The sequence below is a fragment of the mitochondrial genome of Podospora bellae-mahoneyi (genome assembly GCF_035222275.1).
Source record: "Podospora bellae-mahoneyi strain CBS 112042 mitochondrion, complete sequence, whole genome shotgun sequence".
Lineage (NCBI taxonomy): Eukaryota > Fungi > Ascomycota > Sordariomycetes > Sordariales > Podosporaceae > Podospora > Podospora bellae-mahoneyi.
In genome coordinates, this window is record NW_026946358.1 from 1 (window position 1) to 25,372 (window position 25,372).

The 25,372-nt window shown below is 29.2% G+C and overlaps 2 protein-coding genes and 1 non-coding gene across 3 annotated transcripts, besides 26 other annotated features; all 3 read left to right on the top strand. All coding sequences in view use genetic code 4, as the record gives it.

Moving 5' to 3' along the window:
- Nucleotides 1–1,806: 1,806 nt before the first annotated feature.
- trnC(gca) lies at nucleotides 1,807–1,877 on the top strand. Its single transcript has one exon. It is a non-coding gene; the product is annotated as a tRNA-Cys (tRNA).
- A 390-nt stretch (nucleotides 1,878–2,267) lies between these two features.
- On the top strand, nucleotides 2,268–25,144 carry cox1 (cytochrome c oxidase subunit 1; the record flags this gene model as incomplete). Its single annotated transcript has 17 exons — nucleotides 2,268–2,436; nucleotides 4,973–5,033; nucleotides 6,329–6,356; nucleotides 7,598–7,638; nucleotides 8,894–9,105; nucleotides 10,568–10,614; nucleotides 12,287–12,361; nucleotides 13,589–13,682; nucleotides 15,011–15,021; nucleotides 16,013–16,099; nucleotides 17,375–17,434; nucleotides 18,653–18,685; nucleotides 19,691–19,847; nucleotides 21,140–21,189; nucleotides 22,424–22,441; nucleotides 22,847–23,026; nucleotides 24,841–25,143. The coding sequence occupies 17 exons, from the start codon at nucleotides 2,268–2,270 to the stop codon at nucleotides 25,141–25,143; spliced, it is 1,626 nt and encodes a 541-aa protein (XP_062727673.1).
- Nucleotides 2,437–4,972: a mobile genetic element.
- Nucleotides 2,442–4,796: a mobile genetic element.
- Nucleotides 5,034–6,328: a mobile genetic element.
- On the top strand, nucleotides 5,627–6,013 carry QC761_0114130 (uncharacterized protein; the record flags this gene model as incomplete). The annotated part of the gene is made up of 1 exon: nucleotides 5,627–6,013. One exon carries the CDS (start codon nucleotides 5,627–5,629, stop codon nucleotides 6,011–6,013), a length of 387 nt encoding a protein of 128 aa, XP_062727672.1.
- Nucleotides 6,357–7,298: a mobile genetic element.
- Nucleotides 6,357–7,597: a mobile genetic element.
- Nucleotides 7,639–8,893: a mobile genetic element.
- Nucleotides 7,640–8,008: a mobile genetic element.
- Nucleotides 9,106–10,567: a mobile genetic element.
- Nucleotides 11,324–11,905: a mobile genetic element.
- Nucleotides 12,362–12,970: a mobile genetic element.
- Nucleotides 12,362–13,588: a mobile genetic element.
- Nucleotides 13,679–14,494: a mobile genetic element.
- Nucleotides 13,683–15,010: a mobile genetic element.
- Nucleotides 16,100–17,293: a mobile genetic element.
- Nucleotides 16,100–17,374: a mobile genetic element.
- Nucleotides 17,435–18,457: a mobile genetic element.
- Nucleotides 17,435–18,652: a mobile genetic element.
- Nucleotides 18,686–19,642: a mobile genetic element.
- Nucleotides 18,686–19,690: a mobile genetic element.
- Nucleotides 19,848–21,139: a mobile genetic element.
- Nucleotides 19,850–20,773: a mobile genetic element.
- Nucleotides 21,190–21,990: a mobile genetic element.
- Nucleotides 21,190–22,423: a mobile genetic element.
- Nucleotides 22,442–22,846: a mobile genetic element.
- Nucleotides 23,027–24,840: a mobile genetic element.
- Nucleotides 23,668–24,327: a mobile genetic element.
- Nucleotides 25,145–25,372: the final 228 nt, after the last annotated feature.

The following is a 25,372-nucleotide window of genomic DNA, read 5'->3' on the forward strand; positions in this document are numbered from 1 at the left end:
CAAAGAGGCGCAAGGTCATGCGGCTTATCTACGCTAAGTTTAACCAACCCTTTTAAAATTTGTTGGAAGTAAACTAGTCATGTATGCCGAAGATAGAATATGTTTTCTAGAAAAGGAAAGCCACATAGAAAATTATCAAATAAATCTCGGGGAGTAAAAGTAATTGATGATAAAAGAGGGTGATCCGGTAAAAAACGGTAAACAACTAAAAAGCATTATAAAATTTTTAGGTCTAGAGCTAGAAATAATAAAAACCTAAGTTGAATGAAAACTAAGATAGAGAACCCGTAAGGGAGCCTCATTAGAATACGGCGATCCTCATTCACTGCTAGTATTTCTACAAATAGAGTGGGATAAAATAAGACGAAAAGCAGGTATACTAACACTATATGATGAACTAAAGAAAAATTATAAATATGATGTTAAAACAGAAGTAAGTCTTGTTTTGGTGGTAATAAACAAGCCCAATATATAAAATATATAAAAAGAGTTTGTAAGCATTACGATCAAAGAGTGACTTTATGCAAAAATAAGTTTACAATCGCAATATTTTGTTAACCCTAGTATAGCAAAAGCTATTAATTTTTTAAAAAGTCCCACACATGATGTAAATGTGTCATATGTTAATGCATGGGGTTTTAATTATTACTTATTACAAGAAAGTAAGATAAGAACTCCAGAAATATTAAGCGAATTTTCTAGTGCGGAAGTCGAGGTAAAATATAGGCTATATAAGGCTAGTGATGCACAGGAAGTAAAGATGAAAATACTTAAGAATGAAATGACTACACAGGAAGCCCGTGCAAGACTTAGGACTATTTTTGGACCATGAACATAAAATTTATTTTTGTAAATAAGTAATAATTATTTATTTTTGTATAAGTTATATTATAACTAGTTTTTAGTCAAAATAGGTGCAAGCTCGCTAATTTATTTTATATCGATAAATTAAAGGTTTTGTCATGTACTCTAATTTCTATAAAAATAAAACTAAATAAGTAATGGTAATATATATATAAAATTCATTATTTATTTAATCCTTTTAAATAGGTTTAATAGAAAGTGGAGAAATCATTTTTTTTTATACGTTTAAAAGAAAAGGTAGAAGCCTTAGTTTTGTAGCTAACTAGTTTGATTATTTTATAATAATAAAAGATTTTAAGTTAAAGTCCATCTTATATTTAATTTTTTATATTAATTATATAATAAAAACATTTAATAAAATTAATGTTTTATTCTAATTATTAAATTATATAAAATTTAAATTAAAAAAAAAAGACTTAATATTTAAAATTATAATCAATAATTATAATTTTAAATAATTAAGTATTGTATGTTTACAAGTCACATAATTAATAGAGTGTATATGGTATATATACTATAAGGGCATAAGAGGACTCACAAAATATCAAGGTATTTTTACATATTATTAAATTATTGTGATCTAAAGAACAACAAATGCTAATTAAATATTTAATGAGAAATTAATTTATAATAAAAACAATAGATAGAGTAAACTATCTTTAAAAATTCTATTGAATAACTATAGAAAAGTGAGGCAGATTGAGGTGTAGCAGTGTTATGCGTAAATTGAAGAGTAAAGGATTACCTGTGTCCTTGCAAAATAAATACAGACATCTCCATCAAACAAGTTAACTGTGTGATTAGTAAGTAAACTGGTAGTAGCTAATTGAAATCTAAAAAAAATAGAAAACCTAAGATAGAAGTGAAGTGTTTACATTATAAAAATACATTAACGCTGATCTGTAGGCTAGAGCGGATCGAAATCGGAGAGCCTATCATAAAAGATTATGAAGTAAATGGTTTACACTTTGATTGCAAATCTTAAGTAATAGGTTCGATTCCTACATAATTTTCGTGAAAAATATATTTAATGTCTTGGCTATTACAGTTTAATAAAATATTAATTGATGTAGGAAAAATATTTTATTAAGGCGCGAGCTCGAAACAATAATTGTTCGTCTGTGTATAGTGGTTATATATATTTATAGTATATTATATTACGACGGCGCAAGCTCGTCGTATTATGGTAGGACGCGTGGCATACGTACGAAGTTATTCGCCATGCTCCTCTTTGTGTTATATTATAACTATATTAACTATATTACTATAAAAAAAATAGCTTATGCAAGAATAACAAAAAATAAAGTTTGTCTGAAAATGATGTCGATTGTCTTGTTGTATCTCAACAAAAAAATAAAGTAGCATTATTAGATGAAGCTAACAATTTAAAAAAAGACAAACTAATATCAGGAGGGGTATCATTGTGAATCGAGAGATGAATGTTATCTACAAATGCTAAAGATATAGGGACTCTATATTTAATTTTTGCATTATTTTCGGGATTACTAGGTACAGCGTTCTCTGTATTAATTAGAATGGAGTTGAGCGGTCCAGGTGTTCAGTATATAGCGGGTGCGCCGTTTAACGTGCGTTTTAAGTCCGGGGGTATAGACCCTATAAGCTACTGTTGATGCTTATTAAACCTACTGACTTATCTCATGACGAAAGGATTGAGGGAGTGTAGCATGTCAGTAAATCCATATCTAACGATAGCTATTAAATCAGTTGAGAGTGGAGAGGTAAAAGCTTCCTATGTATTAAGATTACTAACTATGGTAGGATTATGTGGTTCCGTAGGGATTAAGATAGCTAAAGCCCTATATTGAGTATTGATTAAGATATCTGCTAGCTTGATCAAAAACAGTTACTCATTTACTACCTCGGAGAGAACACATATAGTTTACAATACTAAGGGAAGACGAAGACTTAACGTGGGGAACTCGGGATTACCTAAGGGAAGAAATTCCTATGGTAACGGATCCGTAATAGTAGGTATGTCATTCGGTAAATGGATACATACTAAAGTACGGAAGTCAAAGGTATCTCCCAAACCTGAGGCTCGTAAGGGTCAAGGGTCCCTAGGAGAAATGCTTGTGTTCAATGAGAAAGGGCAATGTACCAATGCTTATGAAGTGATTTGTAAGCTTGAAGCTCTTTATACTGCTTATATGAATATTAAATCTGAACCAGGTAACATGACACCTGGGGTAGACTCAGAAACACTGGATGGAATTTCTAAAGAATGATTTGAAAAACTTTCAGAACTTCTAAAGAGTGAACAATTCCGTTTTAGACCAACTCGTAGGGTATACATACCTAAAGCGAATGGGAAAATGAGGCCACTAGGGATTGCGTCTCCTAGAGACAAAATAGTTCAAGAAGTCTTTAGGGCTATTCTTGAACAAGTTCTAGAACCAAGGTTTCACAGTAGTTCACATGGGTTTAGACCAGGTAGAGGTTGCCACTCTGCGCTAGCAACTATTAGATATTGAAATGGGGTTAAATGATTTATTGAAGGAGATATTAAAGGCTTCTTTGATAACATAGATCATCACATTCTCGAAAAACTCTTAGTTAAACACTTTCAGGACCAGAGGTTTATAGATCTCTACTGGAAAATGGTTAAAGCTGGCTATGTGGAGTTTGATAAAGATAAAAGCTCGATTATTGGAGTTCCTCAAGGAGGAATAGCTAGTCCTATACTTTCAAATCTAGTACTTAATGAACTTGATGAATTTGTCCAAAATATTGTAGACGAATCTAATGAGAAACTTAAGGGTGGTAAACACACAAGTAAGAATCCTGCTTATGTTGTAATTGACAGCAGAATAGGTAGAATTACTAGACTAGAGAAAAAGTGAAAAAGCAAAGGTCAAGAACTTGACTCCGCTAGAAGGTTAGAAAGATTGAACTTAATCAAGGTTAGAGCTACTATGCCTTCCATGATTCCTAATCCAAATTTAGCTAAGGTATACTATGTAAGATATGCGGATGATTGACTTATTGGTATTGCTGGATCTTCTGAAATAGCAAGAGAAATAAAGGAGAAAATAGCTGTTTACTTAAAAGATACATTAAAGTTAGAATTGTCTATGGAGAAAACTCTTATAACTAACGCTTCTGAGGATAAAGCTTACTTCTTAGGTACTGAAATTCAAAGAATCTCAAGTGTAAAGGGTGAAATTAAAAGATTTAAGAATATAAAAGGTCATCCTCAAAGGATACCTACTACTTCCACAGTAATGAATGCTCCAATTAGCAAACTGGTTAAAAAGTTAGTTGACAAAGGAATAGTTATTTGGAGTTCTAAGGTACTTAATGAGGATAACTTAATACCTCAACCTATATTAAAATGGGTAAATCTTCCAATCAGGGATATTATACTTAGATATAAGATGATCTGAAATGGTTATGTTAATTACTACTCCTTTGCAGATAATAAACCAAGATTAGTGCTTATCTACTGAATCCTAAGAAAAAGCTTAGCCAAGACTCTTGCAACTAAACTGAAATTAGGAACAGTTAGAAAGGTATACTTGAAGTTTGGAATCAACTTGAAATATGAATTACCAGGTGATGTTAATAAAAGCATAGAATTTTCGAAAGGTAATCTCTTACCTACACCCAAAAATTTTAAAGGAAAGACTAATTTCGTTGACAATCTTAAAGTAGTAGAGTGATCATTAAGGACAGTTAGCTTCTTTAACTATGTATGTGCCAGTTGTGGTGCAAGCGATAATCTACAAGTTCATCATGTTAAACATATTAGAACTATAGATATCAAACTTAGTGGTTTTGATAAGCAGTTAGCTGCTATTAACAGAAAACAGGTTACTCTCTGCTCGAGTTGTCACAATAAAGTCCATACTGGAAAATATGATGGAATGTCTTTGAAATATATGAAAGATATAAGCAAACCTGAGTTGAATTAACAATAAGGTAGAGAATAATATTAACAATAATAAAGTATCTCATAGTAACATTGATATTAGTAATCGCATATTACTTTTGATGGAGAGCCGTATGCGGTGAAAGTCGCACGTACGGTTCGGAGGAGAGTTGTTGGTTTCTAAGGTTTAATAAACTATGGACTGGCTGCTTATCCTACATAACCAATTGTATAATAGCATCATTACAGCGCATGCGTTGTTAATGATTTTCTTTATGGTCGAAAAAAATTTAATATATTTAATTTTAAATCGCAACCTTCTCTTAAAACAGAGAAGGTAAATAACGATAATAACAATTTTCTAACAGGTAATAATAATAATGACGGTAATAACAATTCTAATAATCCTAAATATAGATATGTTAAAGTTTTAGTAAATGATCCTTTTAATAACAGGGATATTATACTTAAAGTGAGTAAAAAGCAAAAAGGTGTCTATGTTTGATCAAGTTTAGATGGTAAGCATATATATGTAGGTCATTCTATTAATTTATACAATAGAATAAGTTCTTATTTTATGCCTTCAATACTTAAAACTAAAGCACGTAGAGTTCTACGTTATTTTAACAAACATGGTTTTAATAATATGAAATTAACTATTTATATTATGGATGAAAAATCTAGCTTAGAACAAGTAGTAGGATTAGAACAACATTTTATTGATAGTCTAAAACCAAACCTTAATGTAGATTTAATAGCTAGTAGTTCTGGATATCATGAACCTATGAGTCCAGAAATACGAGCGAAACTTCGTAAAAACAAAGAGGTACACCTGTATTTGTATATAGTGCTGATGACTTTACTTTATTATATATGTTTGAATCAAAACAACATATGTATAATTCAATAAATATTCATCATACTAGTTTAAACGCCTGTATTGATTCAGGTACCTTATATCTAGATGCTTTTTTCTTTTCTTTAGATTTAATAGAAGAATCTTCTAAAACTAACCTACTTAGTTTGGATCAAATTCAGAGTTTAGTTAAAGATAAACGGGGTGTATATAATGTTAAACATCCCGCAGCTAAAACTATTTTAGCTGAGTTTAAAGATGATTCAAGAAAAAATCTAGTATTTAATTCTCTAAACAGTTTAGCTAAGCACTTAAAAGGTGACCGTCAAGTTATTAGAGAGTACCTAAAAGGAAATAAATCTGGTTATTATCGAGGTAAATGAAAATTTACATATAAAAATTAAATATATATAAAATAGAAAAGGCATGGCCGGGTAAGATAGAAATAGCTTACTTTCTTTTCACTATATGCTGGAATCCCTTTAGAGCCTTTGGAACTAGTACTACAGACTTTCTTTTAAAAGAAAAGCAGTAGAATACAGTAACATATCAAAGGATTAGGCAATCAGCCGGAAACCAAATATAAAAGGGCTCAATGTAGCATTAAACGCTTTTATAAAGTAGGATCTTCAGAGACTACACGTGAATACCTTAATAAATATTTAATATTTAAAGGTAAAGATATAGTCCGCGCATGAATGAAAGTTTGTGATAAAGCGTATGCCAGCTTTAATCGGTGGTTTTGGTAAGAATAAAATTCAAAGTTTTACTACATTAGTATCTTCAAAGGATAAAAATAATTTAAATTCCTTACGAGATAAATTGGGCCCTTATCTAGCTGGATTAGTTGAGGCTGACGGTTCATTTGCTGTTCACGATATAAATTCAAAAGCTAAGAAATATTCACCTAAATTAATAATAGTTTTTAGTTTAAGTGATAAACCTTTAGCTGAAAAACTAACATCTATTACTCAAGTAGGTAAAATATACAATAGAGAAAGTCAAGGTTGTGTATTATGAAGTATTCAAAATAGTGAAGATGTATTAAAAATAATCCATATTATAAATGGTTATATGCGTACACCTAAAATAGAAGCATTACATCGTACAATACTTTGATTTAACGTTAATAGGAATACGGATATTATTAAACCTTTAGATTTGGATTTATCACCTATAGATAGTAACAGTTGGTTAGCTGGGTTTACAGACGGAGATGGTAATTTCAGTATAACTTTAACAGATAGAAAGAAAAAAGGTGTAGTTACTTCAAAAAGAGTACAAGCTTTTTTCCGCATAGAGTTAAGACAAAATTATCATAGAGAAGTTTCAATATATCAAGGTGGCATAAGTTATTTTGAAATACTAGATAAAATAGCTAGATATCTTAAAGTTAATTTATATTCTAGATCTAGAGAACAAAAAGATAAGATTTTTTATTCTTTTATGGTAATATCTCATAACTCAGAAAGTCATACAAAAGTTATTGATTATTTTAACCGTTATCCTTTATATTCTTCTAAATATTTAGCATATAAAGATTGAAAATATGTAGTTGAACAAATTAAACTTCGTAATGGTAAACCTTTAACCACTGAAAATATAAAAGAAATCAAGCAAGTTAAAGATCAATTTAATAATAAACGTAAAGAATTTGATTTTTCTCATTTAGATATTCTTGATAGTTAAAATTTAATTAAGAAATTGCCAAAGGTAGTAGTAATACTATCATATAAAAATATAACTATTTGCGGGAAATTCCTAAAGTTTTATTATAGGAGCTGTGAAAATTTAAGGCTGGCACGAGCTCTGAGCTCTTATTAAACGTACATAGCCCTTAAAACTAATAAAAATAATAATGGATAATCCGCAGGAAACGAAAATAAATTAAAATTTAATTTAGGATCCTCAGAGACTACACGTTATACTCCATTAATTTAATGGATGAAGATATAGTCCAAATGTAATTTAACGATTACAACAAAATGAATTTCTTATTACCTCTTTTAGTAGGTGGGCCTGATATGGCAAAAATAAAGGCCCTCCTTGGATTTAATAGGTATTTTAGTCGTAGTTTAAATAATGATGATTGTAAATTTAAAAGTTATTTAGCTGGTTTATATGAAGGAGATGGTCATATATGAATTCAAAAATCAGGTTTAGCTAAAAGACAAAATCCAAGATTTTGTATAACTTTTGGTATGAAAAATGAACCATTAGCTAAAAAATTATTAGAGTTAATTGGTTCTGGTTTTATTAGATATAAATTACAAGATAATGCTTGTGTGTTGGTTGTTTCACCAGTTATAGGGTTAAAAAAAATTGTTAATTTAATAAATGGTGAATTAAGAACACAAAAAAATACACCAATTGTATGCATTAATTGATTGATTAAATAAAACCATAATGCTAATATATATAAATTACCTTTAAAAGTAAGTTCTTTGTCTAAAGATAGTTGATTAAGTGGATTTATAGATTCAGATGGCAGTTTTTCCGTTTTACATACTAAGTTAGAAAATGGAGCAAAAAAAGAAAATTGCTTGTAGATTAAGAATAGAACAAAGAATTTTAGATCCTATTAGTAACGAAAGTTACGAACCTGTATTAACAAGTATAGCTAATTTTTAAATTGTTCATTGTTAATTAAAAATCAAAAATCAACCGGTAATAATTATTATACATTAGCAGCATCTAGTCAAAATTCTTTAAAAATTATCGTAGATTATCTTGAAAAATATCCATTATATTCCAGTAAATTTTTAGATTATAGAGATTGAAAAGAAGTAGTAGAATTAATATTGGTGAATAAACATTATACAGAAGAAGGTATATCTAAAACAGACTCTGTAAGAAATGGTATGAATAGACAAAGAACTTATTTCAATTGAGATCATTTAAATTATTTAAATCTATAAAAAAAAATACAATTAAATCCTAAATTCAAGGGAATGCCGTTAAAGACTGTAAATTCTTTAATTATTACTTCGCTATATGCATAGAATCTCTCGATTTTGGTATTAATTTACCAGTTAACAGATACATAAACACCTAATTAGAAATTTTTAATAATTTTTAAAGTTGTATTTTCAACTGTATTAGTCGTAACATTTGTGTATACATGGGAGGAATGTGCAGGAAACCAAAATAATTTTTTATTATGAGTAGGACCCTCAGAGACTACACGCGAGGCCCCTTAAATACAGATTTATTTAAGGGTGAAGACATAGTCCATAGTGGTATGAAAATACTACCCTAAGGATATATAAATCCTTAGATTAATGATTCCCTAGACTTAATAACATAAGTTTTTGATTATTACCACCTAGTTTAATATTATTAGTATTCTCTGCATGTATAGAAGGAGGTGCTGGTACAGGATGAACTATCTACCCTCCATTATCAGGTGTACAAAGTCATAGTGGACCTAGTGTGGATTTAGCTATATTTGCTTTACACCTATCAGGGGTAAGTAGTTTACTAGGGGCTATGAATTTCGGGTTCTCTGTATTTGTTTTAAATTTTTAAAAATTCAAGAAGCTTTACATTAATTATTAATAAATGTTATTTTAGCACTAAACCTAAACAAGAGTTTCAAAACAACTTTAGTAATGACAACAACTCAGGTGGTGATAATAACTCTAAAAAAAATAGTTCCCCTGAAAAAAATAATAAATCTAAATTGGACAATCGTTGAAAAGAGATATTAGGTAGAACAGGTCCTAATAAATATAGCCATGTTCTAGCTATTGAGCTTATTAATAGTGGTGAAGCTGTGACTGCTAAAAAAATTAATGAAATTTTAGCTTACTGTAATATTAAAATTACAGATCAAGAATTAAAATCTTTAATTAGTACTCCTAGTTTTACTTTAACTAATTTAAATGAAAAAAGTATAACTAAGGAAATTATTAAAGATAAACTTGGTTTACCTAATAGTAAAGAAAGAATACCTGGTATTTATATATTTACACACCTAAGTACAGGTAGAAAATACGTAGGTTCATCTTCGCAGTTAGCTTTTAGATTAAATGGTTATATTAATCTTTCTCATAGAGAGAGTGGTCTATTAATCCCTCTAAAAAAAAAAAAAAAGAAAGGTTAAAAAATTTTGTTTTTTACAAGTTTTTCCTTTTTATAATAATTACATAAAAGGTTCAGAAATTGTACTAGAACAATATTATTTATTAGACCCTAGTTTTACATTAAATACTATAAGAGTTGCAAATAATCCTAGTGGATCAAATTCTAAGAGTTTATATATGTATAATAGAGATATGACCAATTTATATTTTTTTCAACACAACAAATAGATTTTATTAGAAAATTAAATATTCATCATACCACATTTACTAAACATTTAGAAAATGGTACTTTTTATTTAGGAAAATATCTCTTTTCAAGAATGCCGGTGTTAACAGCTAAAGTTAAAGATATGTCTTATTTAGATTTAGGTTTAATGTTGGAAAAAGATAGAGTTAAGTATAATAAAAATAAACCTCTAAATAGTTCATCTAAAGCAGTTATATTAACAGATGTAAATAATTTAGAAAATACTATAGTGTTACCTAGTTTAGGTAAATGTGTGGAATATTTACAAGACAAGGGTCTATCCGCTTCTCAAGTAACATTGGTTAAATATATTAATTCAGGTAAAGCTTATAAAGGATACTTATGTAAATTCCTATAAAAACAAATATTACGCAAATGAGGTTCATATTAAATTTCTAACTATATGCTGGAACAGCTCAGTGTCTATAGGTACTTTTAATAGTGAAAATCCTATAGGCTATGCTCAATCAGCAGGAAACCAAAAATAAAAGGGATCTTGTGGGGGTGGCGGGAGCTCCTCATGCTAAACTTTTATTGAGTAGGATCCTCAGAGACTATACGTTAGACACCGTATTTTAATATACGCTGAAGATATAGTCCACTATAGATATAAATTATATCTAGTGTCATTACAACAATAATGAATATGAGAACTCCTGGTATTAGATTACATGAAGACGGTAGTTTTACGTCTATTTGTGTATAAGAATCAAACTCGGGGACACCCTAAAGCTCTAGTAACCAAGGTTGTAAAGGAAACTTTACAACTGGCCTGATTAATGCCTCAGGGTATGGTAATATCACTACAGATGAAGGAAAACTGAAATGGGTTATCGCGGATCTAAATCAGTGATTGGTTTATCTTAGCATAGATCTATAACTGTAAAAGAGCAACGAGTAGACGGTTCTTCAGTATTTAAATACTGTAAGGTGTACTCTAGTCGCCGGGAAACCGGTTCTGGAATGAAACGATATACTAGGATTATTGATCTAATATACTTACTATTAGGTTTAAAGATCTATTTCCTATATATAGACATTCAATCTCCTGACTTATATATATTAATAATATTTTTAATATTGATTGTAACTTAAAATTAATCATATATTTCAATCTGTAAAAAATTATTATTAGCCTATATAAGGAATAAACCGAAATATACTACTAGTAATAATAAATTAAACCCCTACTATGTAACAGGGTTTTGTGATGCTGAATCTTGTTTTAACATAACTATTAGTAAAAATCCTAAACAGACTTTAGGTTGAAGTGTTAAATTAGTTTTTAACATACATTTACATTCTAAGGATTCAAATAGTTTATATCTAATCCAACGTTTCTTTTTGGTGTAGGTAGTGTAACCCTACATGGAAAAACAGCTATGTACCAAGTAGTAAGATTAAGTGATTTAGCTTGTATAATTGAACACTTTAGTATTTATCCACTAAAGACTAAAAAATTTGCAGATTTTTTATTATTTAAAAAAGCTTTTGATATTGTAAAAATTAAGGAACATCTAACTAAAGAAGGTTTAATAAATCTTATCAATATAAGAGCTTCTATAAATAAAGGTTTACCTGAAAGATTAAAATCTGCTTTTAGTAATGTTATACCTGTTACAAGACCTCACGTTCCAAAAACTATTTTAGATTCAAATAATCCAGATATTAAATACTGAATAGCAGGATTTGTATCGGGTGAAGGCTGTTTTATAATTAAAACAAGCAAATCTAAAACACATAAATTAGGTATAAGTGTTACTCTTAATTTCTTGGTATTTCAAAATACACGAGATGCCTATTTATTAGAAAGCTTTTCGCAAGTTTTTGGTTGTGGTTCTTTTTCTATTAAAGAAAAAACTGCTATAGGTACATTTGCTGTTACAAACTTTAACAATATAGTAGACAAGATTATTCCTTTTTTGAGGAGTATCATATATTGGGGCAAAAGCTGAAGAATTTAAGGATTTTAAAGAAGCATCTGTCCTTATTCAATCTAAAGCACATCTAACTAAAGAGGGGTTAGATAAAATTCTATTAATTAAATCAAGAATGAATTTTTCAAGAGAATTATAATAAGTAGTATAGAATTTTTATACATAAGGACTTATATTTGAATTCTTTTGTAGGCGCAAGCTCTATATTTAAATAAACATAAAAAAAATATGTTTATAGGCGCGAGCTCGAATTACAAAAGAAAAAAAAGATAGGGAAGTCTTTATGTGCTACAAGGGGTTGATAATAACTCTAGATTAAAGTTACCACATTGGCTATCTAAATAGCGGTTGTCAATAAAGTATTAATAGAGTTTTATTTGATAAACGCGTTTATTCTTTTGTGGAGCGAAACTTGCTTTATTTGGATGAGCTGTAATTATTACAGCTGTGTTATTATTATTATCTTTACCTGTTTTAGCCGGTAAGTTTATAGAAATTGTGCCGGGTTTAAATCTGGAAAATTGCTGGGAATTGTGGTTATATACCACACAATCAGCAGGAAACCTATCAAGTTTGTACTTTTTGGGTATCTTCAGAGGCTATACGTCAGATTTTATTTTTTGTAATAGTTCTAGTGTAAGTTTAAAAAAAGTTTTACGGTCGCGAAGTACGCGTAGCAGCTATAATACATACGGCTTAAGAAATTATACAAATAAAGCTCTTATTGTTAATGGTTCAATTACGCAGTTTGCCTATTATATAGCAGGCCTTATAGAAGGAGATGGTACTATTCATGTGCCTAAATCTGAAAGATCTAATAAAGGAAAGCTTAACTATCCTTCTATTCAAATAGTTTTCCATTTGAAAGACTTACCCTTGGCTCTTTTAATACAAAAGGAACTAGGACATGGTTCTATTTCTAGAAAAAAAGGCCTTAATGCCTATATATATACTGTTAATAGCATTGAAGGGGTAATGTTGTTTATTAACTTACTTAATGGTAAAATGAAAACTAATAAAATTTTTGCTTTGCATAAATTAATTGATTGATATAATGAATATAGAGGTACTTATATAAAAAAAAGGGTTTAATACTGAAACTATCTTATCTAATGCTTGATTATCTGGGTTTATAGAATCAGATGGGCATTTCTCGCTTAGAAGTACTGAATCTGGTAAATATCCCAAAATAGAATGTAAGTTTGAATTAAGCCAAAAACAAAAAAATGGCAATAAAGATAATTTATTCTTTCTAGAAGAAATCGCTATTAGTTTATATTCTGTAGTTAAATCTATTAGAATGGATAGCAAGAACCCTCAATATAGAATTAGAACAACTAATTTAAAAGCTAACTTAGCAGTTGTTATTATTATCTTACCAAATATCCTTTATTTGGTACAAAATTATTAGATTTTAATGATTGAGCTAAGGTTGTAGGCGTCTTTGCAACCGTAAAAAAAGGTCCATTCAAGCATAAAGAAAATATGGATTATGTAAAACAGATTAAATCAAATATGAATGATAAAAGAACTGTTTTCGTATGGGATCACTTACAAAACTTTTACAAATTAAATAATTAAGATATGGTCCCAACATACACGTGAGTGTATGAGAATCTGCTTTAAGCTTATTTAAGGCGCGAGCTTTAAGCTTCTAAGTTATTATTTAACATGAGACTAGGTCTCGCAGATCAAGATAATTAATTTTTGGCAATCACAATGCTTTTAACAGATAGAAATTTTAATACATCATTCTTTGAAACAGCTGGTGGTGGTGATCCTATTTTATTCCAACATCTTTTCTTATTAAAAATAGGTTTATCCGTTTTGTTTACAAAGTTTATCATAATTTTCATATCTTCAGGATTAGATAGTACAATGCAAAAATCTTTTGAGTTTTCTTCTTTTTACTATAAATTTCAAGAATATTATCCCGATTTAAAGCAACCTGATAGTAGATTTTTAGAGTGACTAATAGGATTTTCAGAAGGAGAAGGTTCTTTTATTATAGCTAAAAGAGGTGACTTATCTTTTGTTGTTACTCAATCTAGTTCAGATATAGACGTATTAAATTACATTAAAGATAATTTAGGTTTTGGTAGAGTGATTAAACAATCTATTAAACAAAATACGCATAGATTTGTTATACAAGATTTTAAAAATATTTTTTTAATTTGTTTACTATTTAATGGGAATATGGTATTTCCTACAAGGAAAGCGAGATTTTTAACCTTTTTATCTACTTTTAATGAGAGGTTAATAAGAAAGAATCTTAATACTATAATTCCTTTAGATATTTGTGTAATACCTACTTTAGAAGATGGTTGACTATCAGGTATAAGTGATGGAGAAGGTTCTTTTACTTGTTCATTACTTTCTAATAGTTCTGCTTTTAGATTTAGATTTATATTAACTCAAAAATGGGAAGCCAATAAATATGTTTTTGAACATATATTGAGATTATTAAATAAATATTCAATTGAAGGTTCTGTAGTGACTCATGACGCAGATAATGTGTGAGAACTAAGGATAAATGGACTAAAAAATTGTAAAGGTTTATTTATTTATTTTGATAATTATAATCTTATGTCTAAAAAAAGAAAGATAGTTATTTAAAGTGAAAATTACTTCATAATAGATTAGTTAACCAAGATCATTTAAATAATGATACTAGATTAGAATTAATTAATTTAGCTAAACAAATTAATAAAACGATATAATTTATATAAATTAGGAAAAAAGGGTAAGATTTAGCAACTAAAAGCTATAAGAATTGTTTAAGGCAGATGTAAAATAAAAATAAGACCTTAGATGATAAATACTATTAAGTATATCTTAACTCTAGTTCTGGCTATATTATTTATTGTGCAATTATTAGAAAGAAACAATAAAATGCTTGAGCAATATTGGTGTGACTATTATAATAAATATAGTCTAACGGTCAAAAATTTTCCCTATTAAATTAAGACCGTCGGTTTTCTAATAAATCGCTACAGACTGGTTCACCGGTGGGTAGCTGAAATGCTGCTTAATGTACAGTCGGATTCCTCTAGGTATTCTACCCTAGGTTAGTATATTATACTAAGTTATATAATTAAAGGGGTGTATAAATAATTATATAATACGGAATTGGATTCTTCGGTCGAGGATGGCCCTTAAATGAAAATTTATCGCAACAAACTATAAGCGAGGAGTTCGTTTTATATTTCTTAGGTACTATTAGCATAAGTTGTACTTTATTGTATACCGCTATAGTAAAAATCCTTAAAATTTACGATAATTCGCAAGTAACCAACGCGCTTAGCACGCAAGTAGGAACTTCAGAGACCATACGTTTGTTAAACAAAAGATCAGTTCATAATTTAAGTAATAATGATAAGGATTTAAAATTTAAAGAATGGTTAGCCGGATTAATAGATGGAGATGGTTGTTTTCAATTATCTAAAAAAGGTTATGCAAGCTTAGAAATTACAATGGATATTAGAGATGAACGAGCTTTGCAGGCTGTAAAGAATATTTACGGGGGTTCAATTAAATTAAGATCGGGTGTTAGTGCATTGAGATATAGATTACATAGTAAAAAAAAAAAAATTAGTTGATCTTATTGATGATGTAAATGGTCTTATAAGAAATCCTGTCAGATTAATACAATTAAATTATATTTGTGTTAATTATGACATAGCTTTAAAATACCCTGAAAAATTAACATTAGACAATGGTTGATTCTCAGGATTTTTGACGCAGATGGAACAGTTACTATAAAGAGTACTGATTGACAACTATCTATTTCAGCTAGTCAAAAGACTTCTGAGTTACTAACACCTTTAGTTGAATTGTTCGGAGGTTATGTCTATATTGATCGTGGTGGGCAGGGATCTTTTAAATGATATGTTACCAAAAAAAGAAGATATACTAAACTTAATTGAGTACTTTAAAAGTATCCTTCAAGATCTGCTAAAAATAATAGATTACATTTAATACCAAAAATATATGAGTTCAAGGGTATGAAAGCTCATATTGCTCCTTCAGAATCTTTATTGGCTAAAAGCTGAAATATCCTTATTAATAAATGAAAAAATTATGAATAAGTTATGTGTTTAAAGATATGGTCCACACATTTTTTTTTTAATGTTGCATCCCGAGGTTTATATATTAATTATACCTGCTTTTGGTATAATAAGTACAACAATATCTGCTTACTCAAATAAAAGCGTATTCGGTCAATATGGCTCTTTATTCAGCTTCATCGTCTGAATAATGCAACAAACTATATGCAGGGACGCCGTAAATTGATATATAAATTTACTATTACTAGATACTAGGGTAGGTGGAAGCTCGTTAAATTACGTGATTTCATTCCTAGTAAAAATTCTGGTAATAATGGACAACCCGCAGATAACCAAAGCACGTAGTGAAAACTACAAACCCGGGATAACAGAATTTCTTGGGTTATGCATGTGAGTAGGAATTTCAGAGGCCATACGTTTGTTGCCGACGTCTTTATCAAAAAAGATAAAAGATTTAATATTTGCATTATTGCAATGCTCTATAAGATTAGAAAAAGGATATTTTTTAATGAAAAACTTAAAATACAGTACTTTAGCGAGCGACTACTCAGAAAATAGTTTAGCTAATTCTCGTAATAAAAATAGTTCTCCTTTTAAAGAAAAGGAAGATAGATTTAATGAGTGATTGGCTGGAATTATAGATGGAGATGGTTGTTTTCAAGTATCTAAAAAAGGTTATGCAAGTCTAGAAATAGTTACACAACTAAGGGATAAACGTATTTTATATTTAATAAAACAAAAATACGGAGGAGCAGTTAAGCTTCATGCTGGGGATAATTACTTAAGATATAGATTACATCATAAAGCTGGTTTATTAAGTTTAATAAATGGTATAAATGGTTTAATTCGAAATCCAATAAGAATTCTTCAGTTAGGTAAAATTTGTAATTTATATGATATAAAGTTAAAAGATACTCAACCATTGACATATTATAATGGATGATTGTCCGGATTTTTTGATACTGACGGTAGTATCTATTTGAATGAAAAGTCAGGTCAAATTTTTATAACTGCTTCCCAAAAAAATAGATTTATTTTAGATGCCTTGGTTGAATTATACGGAGGTACTATCTATGCTATGGTAAAACAAGATGCATTTAAATGAACTTGTTATAAAAAAAAAGAAATTTTATCTCTAGTTAATGACTATTTTAAAGTTAATCCTTGTAGATCTGAAAAATTAACAAGATTAACTATGGCTAATAGATTCTATGAACTTAGACAATTACATGCACATTCAGCTTCGCCTGCCTCAGATTTAGGTAAAGCTTGAAAACATTATTTGGTTAAATGAAATAGTTTATTAGACAAGGATGCACCGTCTTCGTTTTCGGATGATGGAGAGTAAATATTAAAAATTATAGAGTGGAGCTTGCGCCTCATAAATTTTGTTGGCAAAGAGATGGTCCATTTTCATTTAATTGAAAAGTATATTGGTATGGTGTACGCCATGATGTCTATTGGAATTTTAGGATTTATCGTTTGAAGTTGAGTCATGATGGCTTCACCCTATAGTGATATAGGGAATATAATTAATTTCGCTATATGCTGGAACAGTTTAGTGCTAATTAGTACCTTGAACGGTAAAAATTTAATTAGCTATACTCAATCAGCAGACAATTTGTCCCTGAATTCCTGCGCAAGCATACTTCGTTCGGATAGCAAACAAAGCGTCTCAGAGACTACACGCGAGACATCTTTTAAATTTTCGGTCTTTCATGATTATTATAATACATTATTTAAAAATAAAAGTCATCTATCTGATGAATGATTAACTTGATTTATTGGGTTTGCAGAAGGAGATGGAGCTATTCAAACTTATGATGAAGGTAAAAGAGTTCGTTTCGTTCTTACTCAAAAAGAAAGTGATATACTTTATAAAATACAATTTAAATTTAATATAGGTGTTGTTAAACATTTCCCTCAAGGAAAGAGTGGTAAAAATAATGATTTTTATAGATGAATAGTTGATAACCCTTCACATATTTTACTTTTAGCTTACTTATTTAATGGTAATTTAGCTCAAAATCATAGAATAGAACAACTAGCTCTATGAGTTAATGCTTTAAATAATCGTTTTGGCTCTAAAACTATAAAATTAAATAATATTCCTGTTTTAGTTACATTACGCGATGCATGATTATCAGGATTTACTGATGCTGAAGGTTGTTTTAATATATCTATTACAGCTAACTCAAGATATACACTAGGTCATGTTATAAAAATGCGTTATATACTAGATCAAAAAGATAGTGTTATATTAAGTAGAGTATGTGAATTATTTGGTTTTGGTAAAGTAACATTAAGATCAGGAACAGATAGTGTTTATCGTTATACAGCGACTGGTTTTAAAGCATTGAATGATGTAATAGCTTACTTTAAATTATTTCCATTACAAACTAAAAAGCTCTTTCTTTTGAAAAATGATTTATTGTACATAATCAAGTGTTTAAAAATTACATTTAACCGATGAAGGATTATCACAAATAAGAACTATGCAAAAACAAATTAATTTAAATAATAGTATGACAAATAAAACAGGAGCCGCTTAAAGATGAAGATATAGTCCGACACTCTTTGTGAAAGGAGCATACAAATTGTATGGGTAAATATCTCAAAACGGCCGCCACCTACAAAGGATGGTGGCTATATATTTGAGGGTGGGCCGATATAGGCGGGCCCTCGAAAATATTTATTAACAGTTATGCATCACATGTATACAGTTGGTTTAGACGTGGATAAACTTGTGTTCACGGAAAAAATCTTGCTATATGCTGGGAACTCTTGATTAAGTAATCCACTCGTATTAATTGCGTTAGGCAAAATTTACTTATATTATACAAGACAATCAGCAGGAAACTTTAGTTTTAGTACAAAGGCTCAGGCTGTTACTAAAAATACTTATATTAAATATTTAGAATTACCTAAAATATCTGAACATGCTCCTAAACATAATAAATTTAATGAGGAAGAGTTTGGTTATTTTTTAGCCGGATTAATTGAAGGTGACGGTTGATTCGGTAAAAAAGAATTACACATAATATTTTCTGAAACTGATACATCCTTGGCTTATTTTATTAAAAAACGTATCGGCCATGGTAACGTTTATAAGATCAAAGACAAAAAAGCTGTAAGATATATTTGTAAAAATAAAAAAGGTTTATTAATCATATTATCTTTAATTAATGGTAAGTTTGTAAGTAACTATAAATATGATCAATTAGTAAAACACAATTACTATGAAGATTTTAATATTAATGTTCTGCCCCCTTTAAATTATTTATCTTTAGATAACCCTTGATTAGCTGGTTTTGCTCAAGCTGATGGTTGTTTTTATATAAGTGTTGTAAAGAGTAAAACACATAAAGCAGGGTATAGTGTAAGATTAGAGTTCTCTTTAAAACAAAACGATGAACTACCTTTAAGATTATTATATAATAGTTTAGATATGGGGAATATTTCTCAATACCATACAGGAGTATGATGTTATAAAAGTTCGGGATATAAAACAGCCGCGGTTTTAATAAATTACTTCGATAAATATAATGTTTTTTCAGGTAAATATGTTGATTATATTAAATTTAGAAAAGTTTATATTATGATAACAGAAGGAAAACATTTAGATAGTAAAGGTATTTTAAAAATTAAAAGTATTACAACTAAAGGATCCTCAGAGACAAGCACGCAAGAAGTTTAATATTATATATTAAATTAAGATACTGTCCAAAAATCGCTCTCTTTATTGACAAGAGCTTACTTTACAGCTGCAACATTAATAATTGCAGTTCCTACAGGAATTAAAATATTCTCATGATTAGCTACATGTTATGGAGGTTCTATTAAATTAACTCCTTCTATGTTATTTGCTTTAGGTTTTGTATTTATGTTTACAATTGGAGGGTTAATAAATCACTTAGCTCTCCCTTTAAAGACCACTATATGCTGGGAACTTCTGACAATCATACTACTAGAATTTTATTTAAATTCAGTGAAAATGTATAATTTTGAACAATCAGCAGGTAACCAAAAGATAAATAAAATTATCTGAGTAGGAACCTCAGAGACTACACGTGGTCCTCGTAGTATTTTTACGAGAAGGTATAGTCCGTGAAATAAAAATTCATTAATTAATTTATCATTTTATAATTCTCTTATCTATAAACACAAAAATTTTGTTCGTTATTACTCTACTTCTGGTGATCTAAAAGAAGATAATATAAAAGATTTGAATCCTGTAGTATTATATGAAAACTTTAAAGAAGATAGAGCTCAGATTTTAAAAGAACAGAAAGATAAATCTGGTGTATATTGTCTAATAAATAAGATAAATGGTCATTCTTATGTAGGAAGTTCTATTAATTTAGCTTCTAGAATGAAAAATTATCTTAATAATACTTTTTTAAAAAGTAGACAAAATGTAAATATGCCAATTGTAAAAGCTTTACTTAAATATGGTCAATCCAATTTTTCTTTATTAATATTAGAACACCACGTAGAAGTAAAATCTTTAATAATTAGAGAGACTTATTTTATAACAACGGTAGCACCCTATTATAATATATTAAAACAAGGTTACTCTTCTTTAGGGTATAAACATACTGAAGAAACTAAAAAGCTATTATCTCAATTAGCCAAAAATAGAGTTCATAGTGATATAACTAAAGGTTTAATCGCAAAAGCTTTAACAGGTGAAAATAATCCTTTTTATAATAAAAGTCATTCTATTGAAAGTAAAGTAAGAATTATAGAAGCTAAATCTGCTTACCCTGTTTATATCTATAATTCATTTAAAGAATTATTAGTTATTTTCCTTCTGTTTCTACTATAGCTAACTTAATTAAATCTAACCATTATACAATAGTTGATGCTATAAAAGAACAAACTATATTTAGAGGAGAATGGTATTTTACTAATTTACCTTATCATATAGAGGATACTCCTATTATATCTAATTGAATTTCTAAGGAATCTGAAGAATTAATATCAAATATAAATAAAAATAGTGACATAATAAAAGCAGTTTTCGTATACGACATCAATAGAAAGTTTATAGGTAAATATGATGGAGTAACAGATGCTCAAAAGGCTTTAAATTTAAGTCACAGTACTATAAAAAAATATGCCAAATTAGGTGCTGTATATGGTGGTTATATATTTAGTTATGAAAGATTAAATGATTAATGAATTTTATTCGTAAGTGGTGTAGTTTTAGCGAACGCCTCTTTAGATATAGCATTCCACGATACGGTTTTGATTGTTTTATTTAGTATATTTATACTAAATTATTTTACTACTCTAAAACCATATAAAGATAGTTTAAGTATTAATAGTTTGATCCCTAAACCGAAGGTTATGGGATTAGGAGGGACTCAGCAAGCTCTTAATGATAATTTAAGTGATTCAACTATAAATGAAGTTATTGATTATAATGAATATATAAAAATGTTTTGAGTAGGATTGATGGATGGAGATGGTAGTATTCAAGTTAACCATTGACGCAAACAATCCTTACAATATAGGCTAGTTATTAAATTATCTAATATTCAATCTAATTATAATATGCTGGTTCAAATTGCTAAAATAATAGGTGGAACAGTAAGAGTTACAGGTAAAGGAGGAGATGTTATTTGAGTAGTTAATAAGAAGCAAGAAGTAGAAGAAATTATAAAAATTTATGATACTTATCCTCCTTTAACTTCAAAGAAAATATGTCAACTTGCATTCCTAAAAACTTGTTTAACTCAAACTTCAGTAGAAACTTATTTATTAAACAGAAATTTGAAATATGATCAGCAGTTAAATATTATAAAATCTAATATTGATTTAAAAATACCTTCCTATTTTAAAGGATGATTATCCGGGTTTATAGAAGCTGAGGGTTGTTTTTCGATAAGAAAATCTAATAACCATTCTTTTTCAATAGGGCAAAATGATGATCTTTACTTAATTGAAGCTATTAAACTGTATTTTGAATCAACAAATAAAGTTAGAAATCCTTACGGTAAATTCTATGCAGTAGAGATATATAAAAAGAAGTACTATTAAAAATAATCTCTCATTGTACTAACTATCCTTTATTTGGTGAAAAATTAGAGTCCTTAAAAAATTCCATCAAAAGCTTTCTTAGTAAGTGTCGTGTTGTCATGTCACCATGAAAAATTTCATACGTTTTTCGGTAAAATTTACTTTAGGACTTTTATCTAAAGCTAACCTAATGTTAATTTTGCTAACGGTGAAGCCTTATGTGTTTTCTTAATGCAGAAAATAGAAGGGTCGCTGCGAAGCCAAAAATGTACCCTCATGTAAGGTAATACCGTGGAAACCAAAGCAAATAAATTCCACAATTTATTGGCGAGTAGGATCCGTAGAGACTAAACGTGACAATCAAAAGTTTATTAAGTTAAACGATTAGATAAGTTATAGTCCGATCCACTGCGTGAGCAGTGTTGTATAAAAAAATTTTTGAGCAATCTTCTTGACTTACTATGTAGTTGCTCAACTGGGCCATTAGTTAAATTTAATATAGAAAATATTAAATTTGTTCTTCTGCATTTTGACAAATTGCTGGAAGCTTTTATTAAAAGGTAACTTAACGAAGGTTATATCGTTCGAGTTCACCTTGATAAGAAGAATCAGCAGCCAAGCTTTATAATTAAAGTAGGTTCAGAGACTAAACGTCAAATATCTTTTTAAATAAAACTATATACATTCGGGACGAAGTCCCGAAATATTACCTTAATAGGATACTTATATTCTTACGCGAGCAAGGAACTTGCGTCCTATAGGTTTAACTAATCAAAAAAAAATACCATTAGAATACTAAGGTGATTCACTTTCGCTATACTAGTATTATTTACATAGGGTAAAGATATAGTCCAAATAATAGAAAAATTATATTATGCATTTCCACTACGTTTTAAGTATGGGTGCTGTGTTTGCAATGTTTAGCGGTTGATACTTCTGAATACCTAAAATGTTAGGTTTAAATTATAATATGACTCTATCTAAAGTACAATTCTGAATACTTTTCATAGGGGTTAACGTAACTTTCTTCCCTCAACATTTCTTAGGTCAAGTAGGCCCTTTATCATAGATATATGATAATCGCACAACACTATATGCTAGGAACTCTCATAGTATATGAGACAATTAGCAGGAAATCAACTTAAAATCAACTTATTTAGTTGAACCCTCAGAGACTACACGTGTTGCAACTTATACGTTGAAGATATAGTCCTATAAACATAGTGATATGTTAAATATCTTGCTACTCTACTTTCATAAGAGTTATTTATTATAACTTATGTGGATAGAGTTTATAACGATAAATATTTTTATTCATAATTGCGGCGCAAGCTCTAAATTTATTTATTTAATAGCAAGAAATAAAGCTACAGTCTGTTTTATTATATCTGTTTTTCATGCTTTCGGTCTTTGTACTTTTGAGCTATTCAGCTTCATTCAACGGATCTAAATATCCGTTGGGGCAAGATAGTAAAAATATATCTGATACATCAGAGGCTAGTCGTAGTACACAAGGAGATCCTGAAGGACCTTCTAAAAAAGATCCAAAAAGTAATAAACCAAATAAAAATACTGAAAACTCTAAGAGTTTAGCTAAATCTCCTGTTTACCCTCATACACCTATTAAGGTGTATCAAGTTTGCCAGCATCTCTAAGTCCGATATAAATAAAGACTTTAAAGATGTATCTATAATATACATGTGATTTAATAAGGTCACAGGTAGAGTATATATAGGTAGTGCCATTAATGGGTCTAAACGTTTAGGTACTTACTTTCAGCCTTCTATTCTAAGAAAAAATAGTTTAATCTATCAAAGTATATTAAAATATGGACATGATAACTTTTCTGTCATTATTTTAGAGATTTGCGGAAAAACATCTACTGTCACTAAAGATTATATATTAGAGAGAGAAAAGTTTTACTTGGATTGGGCTTTAAAAACTTATGGTTTGGCTGTTTTAAATATGCTTAATATGCCAGGATCTAGTATGGGTTACAAACATACGGAAGAAAATTTATTAAAGATGAGTGAACTAAAAAAAGGTGAAAGGAATTCTATGTATAATAAGGCTAAATCCGATGCTTTTATAGCTCAACAAATTAAAGATAAATCGGGTGAAAATAATCCTATGTTTGGTAAGACTAAGTCTGAACAGACTTTAGCTAAATTAAGAAAAATGATCTTTGTGTATGATGTTACACAAGATTATAAATTGTTAGGGGTGTATCCTACTGTTATGTGTACTCGTTTATTTAGATTGTGTAACAATACCTTAAAAAAAAGGATAAACAATAAGGAAATACATAACGGTAAATACTTCTTTTCTAAAGATCCTTACAACTCTGATGAGGTATAGTTATTTGGTTAATAAGGTATCTAACCACGATACTTTTGTAAAATTTATAATGTAAATACTATATTTACATTATATTGACATAATGTAGAATAAAGCTACAAGGAATTAGGATTAGTTCCCCTTATAATTAATAAATATAAGGTAAAAAGAAGATGAATTTCAAGAAAAACTTTACACTTCTTCTCTTATTTAAGTGATGCAGTGCGGTGCGGTTCCTTAAGGGCCCGATACAAAGTTAACTTGAAGCGAAGCTTATTTTTAAAATATATAGAGTGAGCTTGCGCCTACGAAGTATGCATACTACGTCGCGCGATATATACTACCTACCTATATATAATAAATAATAAGAACGTTCAACGACTAGAAGGAAAGTCTTTATGATAACAACCTTCCACGAGCCTCTTCCGTCAATTAAACTTAATAATGACATAATAGTTAAGTAAGACGATGACATAGTCTGAACCCATGTGAAAATATGGGGATTAAAGGGTAAATCCTTTAACGTAACATAATTGGCCTAGAAGAATTAGCGATTACCCTGATGCATTTGCAGGTTGAAATTTAATAAGTAGTTTTGGGTCAATCATAAGTGTAGTAGCTGCATGATTATTCTTGTATATTGTATACTTACAATTAGTTGAAGGAGAATATGCAGGTAGATTCCCTTGATTAAACCCTCAATTCTATACAGACACTCTACAAGCTCTTCTAAATAGAAGTTATCCTAGTTTAGAATGAGCTTTAAGTAGTCCACCGAAACCTCATGCTTTCGTAAGTCTTCCTTTACAATCCAATATATTAAGAAGTGGTTTTTAGGTTTAATAGAGGCTATTAAGGGACCCTTAATGAAATTAACTTTAACTAGTAAACCTAAAGCTTATAGTTTTGTAAACACTACCTTATAAAGTAGTATTTTACAGTGCTATTATATGCCGTACGACGGCGCAAGCTCGTCGTACTATTTTATTAACAGAGGTTATATTCTAAGGTTAATGATAATCATAGCTAGCATACTTCATTGTAAAGCACAAGCTCGGTTATTATA